Here is a 10,498-nt window from a genome sequence, read left to right as displayed (position 1 = left end):
CCCCCCCCCCCCCCCCCCCCCCCCGCACTTGCGCAGTAGGGAGGGCAGCCCTGCGAGCTGGAGCCAGGTGCCTTCCCTGCCGGGGCTGCACAGCACCAGAGAGCAGCTTCAGGCTCTGGAGCTAGCTGCTTTCCCCACAGGAACTTCACTGCAGCACAGGGAAGCCCCAGGCACCTTTCCCTGTGGGGCAGGGAGGGCAGTGGGCTCCAGTGCCTGAGGCTTCTCTTTGGTGCTATGCAGCCCCAGCAGGGAAGGCACCTGGCTCCAGCGCACAGGGCTTCCCTCCTTGCTATGCAAGAGCAGGGGCTGCGCGTGAGCAACAGGGAGCACTGGCAGTACAGGCAGCTGCATGGAGGCTGCACCTCTCACTATGATATGCAGTGCTGGCCAGAGCTGTGCCCTGCCGTGTGCCTGTGCCCTGCCTGCTGCTGTGCCATGGGGGAGTGGGGGGGAGGAATCCCCCCGAAAACCTCCCTCATATCCACACCCTGCTCCCATAACCCCCCGCATATACACAACCCACCAACATACCTTATGCCCCCACACAGCCACACCCTGTCACAACCCCCCCACACCCACACCCCACCATACACACCCATGCCACACATATCACACACCCCACATGCACACCCTACCATGCACACCCTCCCTCCACAATATACAGAAATAAGAATTTATTTTTGAGTTATTATGCAATCACCTTTATATACAGTACGCAAACACAAATCATGACAAAATATTTTTTGTAATAAAATTAAAATATGTTATAGTAGGTGTTTGACTTTTAGTGTATGATTTGGTTTTTTCTGGTTCTAAGATGCCAACTTTCCTCCCAAAATAAGTATTTCCGTGTGGTAAAGGGAAGGACTTATGGTGGCAAGGGTGAGGGGTGGGACTTCCATTCCCAAGATGGTAACAAGGGGTGGGGCAACTGTCAAGGGGTGGGGCTACCCATGCAGCCCTTGACAGCTTAATAAAACTCATTAATTGGCCCTCCAGCTGAAATAATTGCCCACCCCTGATCTAAAGCCACTAGATCAGTCACTTGAATGTCATGACTTCTACCTACTTTCTTTTTTTGTGCTGCCACTTGTATTGCAGCCCTGTAGGGATCAGGAATTGACCTTTATAGATAAGGAGGAGGCAGAGTGTCTGAACTGCACACTGTGCACAACCCTATGCCTCACCACCTTACCCTCTCACCTTCCCAGCTGCTTCTGCCACCCTTTCCCCAACCCACAAGGCTGCTGCTTGTGCACTGTGAGCCTTCACCTAGACCCCCACTCTGTCTTACTGTTTTTCCTTTCCTGACTCTACCCTGGTAGGAGAGCCAGAGATGGGCATGGAGCCATCCCTGTAAGGCAAGCCACCTCCTGGTGCTCACCTGCCCCACAGGCTGCTTATGTTTTGCCTAGTTTTCCATAGTGGTGGCTGATTTTTATGGGCACCTCTGGTTTCAAGTGTCCATCCTGAGATGCATTTCAGACTGAAAATGGAGGCATTCATTTCTAGTGGTCACTTTTCAAAATGCTGGCTTTAATTATTTGCCCTTTCTGGTTTAGCTCTTCCAAGACCAATCAGAACCATTGCAGGAGGATACAGGCTTCCTTGGCCATCCTTACAGACTTGTGGTCGGTAATCATTTGCCTCTAACAGCAGCAAACCCATAGAACTGCCCTACAAATGTAGATGTACAGGACCATCATAAACCCTAGTTTTCTGTAGCCTCAGGTTGGTGACTGTCTGTACTTTGGTTTTGCAGTTTTGGCAAGGAGCTTTGCCTGGCCAAGCTGGACCCTCTCAAGAGTGAGTACTCCCATACTTGAGCATTTACACAGTTGCTTCCAGTGGCAGGATAGATGCTTCTCCTAGTCTGGGAAATACCTTCTGTTACTCAAAGTTAAAAAAAGTCTTAAGGTGCTGGTTCTCAGAAAGGCAGCTACTCCATGCTTCTAATCAATGTGCACCTTACACCCAGCTTCTACACACAAACTCAGAAATTCCACGTGCACCCTATTTATTCCTGGAAACAGAGCTTCACACTGGGCCTGATTAGGCCTACAGTGAGCAGTCAGGAGAATGTAGTTAGTAAAGGCATAAATAAGCAGTTGTAAGTAGGTATACATTTAAATAAGCCTCCCTTTTTTCTTCAGCTTATGCCTGCTCTTGGCTTCTCAGTTTTATACCCCCATAGATGTCCTTGTACTTCTATTCCTGGATGTGAGCCAGGCTGAGGGAGCCTGAGGATATCACCCGAATGATCTTGAAACCCCTAGTCCTGTTGAGACTTTTGAGGGTTTCAGAAAATCTGTCCCTACAGAGAGGTGCATAAAGCATATACCATCTGACAGGGGTCCTGGGGAGTACAACACAGAGAAGCTCGTTTTGCTGAGTTTACTCACATGCTATGCATTGCAAACATGTTTGTGGATATGAGGTAGTATTAAAAAAGGGCTTGTGCCTTGAGGGAGTATTTATAATGAGCAAGCTAGAGTCCTCTGATCTTCAGACATAACATTTTTGAGGTGAGCTTGAAGGGTGCCCCATGGGTGAGTCTCATTGGTACAGATATCCTACTGGGGTCCCCCTGCTGCCTGATACCTCCTTGTGTCATGTGTAGGTATATCCTTAAAACCTCTTCCACCTATAGACCCCTGAGTTTGGGCCATTCACTTAACTTGCTCGAAACTAAATGAAGTGCTTTGATTTTCCTGTTTTTATTAACACTCATATATCATTCCTGCAGCGTGAAGCCGTTTTCTCAGCAACCCTATGCTGTTCAACCTCCACTCCCATTACCAGGTAAATGGAAAGAGGCAATTGCTTGTACAGCACATGCACATCCTGTCTCTAGCAGGGGAAATCAAAATTCTCTTGCTGTCGCTGTCGAGTGCTATATTCCCTCCAGCTAAAACAAGCAAGGTCTAGTTTACCACAAGGATCTGAGAAATGACAAAAATTAGAAGAAGCCACCACAACACCATTTAGTCAGTAAAGGCAACCACGTGTGTCACCTCACAACTCCACACATTCATTTGAATCTGCTCTTACATATCTGTCCTTGTAAGTTTTGTTGGGTTCCATGGCTATGTCTTTGACAAACTAAAAGCACACTTCACCTCGGTCTGTATCATACCATTTGAGATGAAGGGAAAAACAAACAAGGAAGAACAAAAGTTTCCATGAGAGCCCGGTGCATATGTTTCCTACAAAACAGGTTGCAGCAACTCTGAGAAACAAAATGACAAGAGAACATCCCTGCCCACAGAAAGAGTTATTGGGAAATTAGGTTGAGTTTTTTTAAAGCCACCCAAGGGATTGGGATACTCCATTCCCATTAGCTGAAGCAAAGAAATGTCAATGCAACATCATGAAGCAGTGATAGAGACAGTAATAAGTTCATTATTGGAACTGAGTGAGTTTTTTGACAACCAAAACCTTCAGCAAACTCAACAAATAGTTTGGGCCGTAAAGAAATCCAAAAAGTCAGAATATTTTGTTTGAACAGTTTCCAAACAAAATGTTTCAATTTTTGTTTTAAAACGTGGTTTTCATTTCTAACAGTTGCCAACACTTTGAGAAGGATAAAAATAGAAAGCTTAAACCAAAAGCAAAATGTTTAATTTAAGGCTAAAGGAGGTGAGGAGGGTATCAGACCTCAAGGCACACCACGGCAACAATGGGAGGATAACATAAAAATTGGAAAGACAAGATAGAAGGAGATTGAGTTAGAAAGGAGGAGATGAAAAGCTTTAGTTAAGGTGGCTATCGACCCTCAAGGGACTAAAGAGAGAGAGAAAGAGGGCTAAAGGAAAAATTTCATTTGACCAGTAACAAATACCTGTCGTTGTGGAGTTTTTTGGTTTTGTTTTTTTCCCCCATTTTCTTAAGAGAAGTCTGAAAAAGTATTTGTTTGGATCAGCTTGAAAAACCATTACATCTGAAGTCCTAGCATTGCATCCATTCTCCTAGATCTCCCTGTGTTCTCCATAGTGAAGGATTGCACTTCTAGTCTACCCTAGTGGAGTAGAGCAGAAAGTGGCTTTTTCACCCCAGTTGCACCATTTCTTCATCAGGAGGGTTTAATGAAGATACTCCTCCTCTGCTCAGTTTACTGTTCACAGAAAGTCCATATCCAGATCCCATCTGAAATCAGTGGGAGCATGTACATGTGATGCTACATTGCCATAGTGACACACTATGACATGCATCTACATGTGACCAGCAGCTACTTCACCATAGTGGCACACTTCCTTATTATAGCATGCCACTACAGTGAAGTAGTGGCTAAAAATAATCATGCGCCCAGTGTACGGCGCAGTATGGGCTGCTACTGCACCATGCTTTAGTACTTCCAAAAAGAAGTACTAAAATGAAGTAGTAAAGTATGACACAGTAACAACGTTGCCATATGGGCATGTGTAGATGTGCCCAGTGGGAATCTTTTCATTAATCTCTATAGAAAATTGATTCATTCCTTAGCAGCACCTCTGGGCATAATCCCTTAGGCAGAAACTATTGAGAAGCTGATTGGGGTGGAACAGGATGATGGGCCTGTGATAAGCTCTTTTTACATGAGGACTGAAGTCCAAAAAAGACTATCATTGGCTAGCCCCAGGTGATGGGGAAAGCTGCTTAAATGCCAAGGTGTTACTAATGTGTTATCATTCCTGGGCTTTCAGTGTTTGAGTCTCCTGCTGGACTCTCACCGTCACCATCAGCTCCACCGTGGCAAGGACGAAGGGTTGCCAGCTCCAAACTGTGGATGTTAGAATTTTCTGCCTTCTTGGAACAACAACAAGACCAAGACACAGTAAGATACAAGCCACACTCTCCCTGCACTTGGCTTTTTTGGTCTCTGGGTATCTTTTGTTTGCGTTTAATGTTCTATTCAGCATGCAGAGAACCATTTAACTGTGTACTGAAATGCCTGGTTTCCTGCACTGTTCCATATTTCCTTGCAGACTTTTGGAGTTCCTTGCAACAGAAGAATTGCTCTATTATTTTTCTGTAAAAAATGAGTGAAAAACTAAGAGCAGGCATTTTCCAAGGAGTCCCTTAAGTTCAGTGAGGGGTGCCTTCAGTCTAAAAAGGTTGAGAACCACTGGTGTGGTTTTTACTACCTCCTAAATTTCCCAGGCATGGCTTCTAAAAGGCAACACCAGGTCAGAACGTTTTTAACACTATGGATTCGTATTTGAAATCTCTGGGTTTATCTTGTGAATCATGTTTGTATACCCAATAATGCTAACATTGCGTGGCACCCTACACCACCCTTGAAAGAATCTTAAAGCACCCCAAAGTGCCATGGTACCTTGGCTGAGAATCACTGATTTTCACTTTTTGCCCCTGGCTGCTTTTGCCTGGTGTTGTGAGCATTCTTGATGTGTACCAGGGTAGGAGAGGTTGTGACCTGAGTACATAGCACACAGGTAATCATGCAATGGTGGAAGAGCCTTTGTGGGGCCATTTCAGCTAGTGCATGCAGCTCTTGCAGTAATTTGGCAAGAGACAAAATAGGCTGCTGATTACCCACAGGATTGGGAAGATGGAAAGGCCCTGGGGAGCCACACCATATCCCTCAGAGTTCTGGCCCATTAGGGTTGAAGCTGGTCCATTGTGCTTTGAATATGCTACCTGTAAAATGAGGCTAATGTTACTTACCTCACTTTGGAAAGCCCTGTGCAATCTGCATCTACAAAGGAAAGCATGTGTGAGTGAGGGGCATTGCAGCTTGCTGCATTTCTCAGATGCAAAAGCTGAGTCAGCGTGGTCACCTGGTTTGCCAGGACAGCACTGTGGTCTGTGACTTGAGGCTATGGTTCATCTGCTAGGAGGCCTCAGAGCTTATTGGCTATGTGCCTTGGTGTCAGTCATTCACTGCATGTGTCTCCACCTTTTGGGCCATGCACAACAATACGGCACACCAGTTCAGTGAAAAAGAATGCCGCATCATCAAAGGCACAGGGCACGGGGGTACTCCTAGTAGCCTGGAGACAGTTGCCTGAGCTGTTTTTTACTGGGATGCCAGTGTTAATACCTCCACCCTTGTGAAAAGTACTATAGGGTCTTCGGTGGTCTCAAGCAGTCAGGCACCAGTTTTACATCTCTTCTGAAAGAAAGTTGTAAAATATCTCTTAGCATAATACTAGAACAATAATTTAAAAAGGTGGGAGAAGCAATCTGAAGTCACTAATGCCACTTCCTGCATCACCTGCTACTTTTCTAAGAGATTTCCTTTCTATGAACTGTACATACCGCTGTCATGTTAGCTGTCTTTGTGATCCTTGTGCCCTTCACAGGGGGCTCCCTGGTGCGACTCCATGACCCCTGTGATCTGTGTTTAGAGGGACCCAGCTGAGACGTTGTGAGCCCATCTTTTCTACCACAAAGGGCCTTGTTTGATAAACCTGTACTGGGGGCCACCCTGTGGCACCGTGACTGCTTACTCTTTTCTCTTTGCAGTATAACAAGCACCTGTTTGTGCACATCGGACAGTCCAGCCCCAGCTACAATGACCCCTACCTCGAAGCAGTGGACATCCGGCAGATCTATGACAAGTTCCCCGAGAAGAAAGGGGGGCTGAAGGAGCTCTTTGAAAGGGGGCCAGCCAATGCCTTCTTCCTTGTCAAGTTCTGGGTAAGAAATGAAAGCTCCTGTGCAGCTCACCTGCTCTCCAGGTTGCCTCCTTTTGTGTGATGCAAACAATAGCCTTGTCAGTAGTTTAGTTGCTGCTGAAATTCTTATGGGAAGATTGCCACCTTACAGCCACCATTTCAGGGGAGACCATAATCTTAATTCAACCACTGTTGGCATCTGGGTTCTTCTCTGAAAGACAGAAAGCCCTACTGTGTTACTCTGGATTGTAGCAAGCAGTTATCTGTGTGATGCCTTCATCCGAATAGTAACTGGTTGATGATTTTGGAGTTTCTTTGTTGTCAGCAGCTCAGGCCAAATGGGTGATAATTGATGTGTAAGGGAAAATTTGGGGGAAATGTTTCGCCTTGAAATAATCTGTTCCCTATCTATAAATGTTCAATGACTTGCAGCCAGCCAGGCATGGTCTTTCTCTCTTCTTCCCCTATCTCACTGTTTCTGTGCCTTGTGCTATCTATTTAGGAGTGGATATTTACAAAGCCAAAATGCAAGATTGGAAACCTGCATCTTCAAAACAGATTCTACAGATAATGTGTTACCAAAAACTGACTTCTGGTAAATTGGCAGAAAGCTGAAGGTTGAATCAGTCTGGCAAAATCCCACTCACCCCATTGTCTGGGTAGCTTTTCCTGGGCAAGCTGAGGCTTTGCAAAAGGTTTATACAACTCCATTTTATTTGTGCTGCAAGCTACAGGGAGGATAATTTGAAGATGGATATTGGTGTAGGTGTTACAAGTTTAAGATTAATGGCAGTTTGAGGCAGCGGCAAGGCTGGATGGCTGAGTGGCAGGGCTGGATGGCTAACAGGATATGGAGCCTTTCACTTTGTCATGACCAATTGCAATTCATACCCAGGTCAGTAAGAAGACTATGAGGAATGAGCTGTTGGCATTAGTGCAGTTCCTTATCTCATACTCACTGTAAATTGGCACTAACTGGCTGCTTAATTGGCAGTCTCAAGAGAGAGGGCAGAGAGTTAAAGTGTACTGATGCTGAGCTCTCTTGCCATTCTGGGAATACTGACTCTTGGATGAGATGGACTTGTGCTGGCTGGAAACATGTTATGTGATTCAGGTGCCTTGCAACTGGTTGTGCTTCCTATTCACACGTGGTTTTTGGAGGCATGTCCTGTTTCCCCAGAAGGTGAGCTACACCTCAGATGAAATCAGGCTTTCTTAATGCACCAAGTCCTGCAGGGAAGGGCAAATCAAGGAATGGAAGGTGGGTCCATTCCCTAGTGGGAAGGGATATACCTGGGAGAGAGCAGCAGCTAGTTTGCACAGCTGTCCCCTTACCAAGGCCTGGGTGAAGACCATCTGTAGAGTTGTAAAGAGAGAGAACTGGAACTGGATCTTGGGTGGGGCTGGGTTGACATGGGAGAAGACGGGAAACAGCCCTGGGAAAAACAGACCAGGAGGGTAGTAGGGCTGGGGTTGATAGCTGCTACATGGTCTGAGGATCCTGGTACAGAACCCACAGAAAGACACAAGGCAGATGCTTCCTCATGGTGCCATCTGTGGTTGGTGTGGACTCTCCTGAAGCCAAGCAGACTAACTGGCAGAGGAGCATTGTCTGGGAAACAGAGAAAGACTTGGACCCCCTACTGTCAGGGGAGAAGTTCATTCTAATCAGAGGGTATGGCACAATGAGGATGAAGGGCTTTATTGTGGAAACCTTCATAGCATTCATGGTCTTGTGGTATTTTACTTCAGATGTATAAATAAGGCTCAAACATTGCTTATATCCAATTTAAGACTTATTTTGAAAGGCTTATGTGATATCTAGGCCTCATATTGGGCCTCAGCATTGGAGGAATTTAACCCAAGGTGAGTAGGGGATTGCTTCTGTACTGGCTCTAGATAATGTGTCTGCTACAATCGCAAGGCTTGGGCTGATACAGATCATACATTTTGTCTGAGACATGACTGATGTGGCATGTCATGGGATGTGGGACACCTCAGAATCCCTGTGTCTGTGGGAGTCAACCTTTTTGGCAGGCTACCAATTAAACCCTGCGCCCTCCCTAACTGCCATTTCAATCCCCTTCCACTGTCTGATCTGGTGCCCTGCTTTCTGCTCCCCGCCCTATCTGCTACTCTGCTGTCCGCCCCACCCCGATCTGCCACATGCCACCAATGTTCATGAAGATGATGCCTCCAGTCTGACACTTAGATTTATCATTTTGGTTTCCTGGTTCCCTTGTGTTCTTGTGTGGGTTGTGCATGGCGTTGAACTCCAGGGGATTTTATCTTTTTGGGTTTTGGGTTTTTTTGGTGTGTGACCCTTTGGGTCGGCTTCCATCAGAGCTGGCTTCCCTGTGCACCCAAGAGCAAATCAGTAGTGGCCTCCCAGCACTGTTTTTGTGATGTGATCCTGTCATTTTACAATAAGCTAAGTGACATTGACTAGGGTCAGTAACTGCACTGGGACACTTACCCTAGGGTAGAGGCTTCCAAACTTTTCCTTATTGTGTACGCCCTTCCAGGTTTACCAGCTGCCTGCTTACACTTACCAGCATGGTGCAGGCAGCAGGGGGGCAAGTGGGACACGGCCTCTTGTCTGCTGCCCCTGCAGCCGCAGGATAGGACGGGCCAGTGCTGCTTGACGTTTCCTGATTCCAGTTCTCTGCTCCTGATTCAGGCTCAGCCTTCAACTCTGACTGTTGGTTTCTGACCACAGTTAAACCTTGGTTTACTCTGTCTGCAGCTTTGGTTTCAGACCCTGGCCTGTCCTGACTTTGGTTACAGCTTCCTAATCCAATTCTGACACCAGACCCCACCCAGATCCCTGGGAACCAACCTAGACTGGACCTGTGCTTTGGGTGTCTAACCACTATGCCAGATTGCCTATGTCCCGGTGCATAACAGAACTCTTGTCAATAGTACCATAAATTTTTAGGAGATCACAATGGAGTTGCTGTTCATTTTCATTACATGACTAAATGACCATTATATGGCTTCATACTAGCGCCGGCCTGGCAAAAAAAAAAAGACGTTCTGGAGGGAGGAGCTTATCCTGACCTCCACCCTGAATAAATTTAGACTTTCTAATGAAAAGTGACTTAGTCAAAAGACTGATTTGGCAGTGGAACTCTAGTGCCTCCAGGGTTGTGTACTGCACACACTTCGTGCCATTGTTCTGCTCTATGAGGCTGGCTCCCTAACCATACTTTTCCTCTGAGGCACAGCAGTACATCATGGGAGTCCGCAGTTGTGTGATCTCATTCTCCATGGTGTGGTTTCATTGGGAGCCTCAGCCCATAGAAAAGAATGGGGGCACAAGGCTATAGTTCTTAGTTGAAAGCCCAAACTCCCAAAACATTGACTATATTCCTCCCAAATTTCTATTTAGAAGTGCAATACCAGCACCTCATAGAAATAGTTCTATAGCTTTGTGCTTGGGGGAACAGGGACTCCTCCAATGCTTGCTGGTCCCCTCTGACTAGTTTGTAACAGGCCACTAGATCCCCCCTCAGCCTTCTCTTGTGGAGGCTGAACAGATTCAGGTCCTGCAGCCTCTCCTCGTAGGGCCTGCCCTGCTGCCCCCAATCATGTGTGTGGCCCTCCTCTGGACCCTCTCCATGTTGTCCACATCCCTCCTGAAGTGCGGCGCCCAGAACTGGACGCAGTACTCCAGCTGCGGCCTGACCAGTGTCACATAGAGGGGGAGTATCACCTCCTTGGATCTGCTTGAGATGCATCGTGGATGCATGACAAGGTGTGGTTGGCCTTCCTGACTGCGTCCCCACACTGCCGGCCCATGTTCATCTTGGCATCAATGATGACTCCAAGATCCTTTTCTGCCTCTGCACTGCTGAGAAGGGAGTTCCCCAGCCTGTAGG

At 46.7% G+C, this 10,498-nt stretch overlaps 1 protein-coding gene across 1 annotated transcript in view; it reads left to right on the top strand.

Annotated features, from left to right (window-relative positions):
• Window positions 1-10,498, top strand: part of TEAD4 (TEA domain transcription factor 4) — an 81,170-nt gene that overhangs the window by 45,034 nt on the left and 25,638 nt on the right. Inside the window, exons 5-8 of the mRNA XM_019515858.1 lie at window positions 1,763-1,806; window positions 2,747-2,802; window positions 4,683-4,813; window positions 6,466-6,639. Coding sequence (XP_019371403.1) covers window positions 1,763-1,806; window positions 2,747-2,802; window positions 4,683-4,813; window positions 6,466-6,639 — 405 coding nt within the window. The remainder of the gene's footprint in view (window positions 1-1,762; window positions 1,807-2,746; window positions 2,803-4,682; window positions 4,814-6,465; window positions 6,640-10,498) is intronic.

The sequence above is a fragment of the Gavialis gangeticus genome, unplaced genomic scaffold (assembly GCF_001723915.1).
Source record: "Gavialis gangeticus isolate Ggan-Ray unplaced genomic scaffold, GavGan_comp1, whole genome shotgun sequence".
Taxonomy (NCBI): Eukaryota; Metazoa; Chordata; order Crocodylia; family Gavialidae; genus Gavialis; species Gavialis gangeticus.
This window is presented reverse-complemented; position numbering and strand designations above follow the sequence as displayed.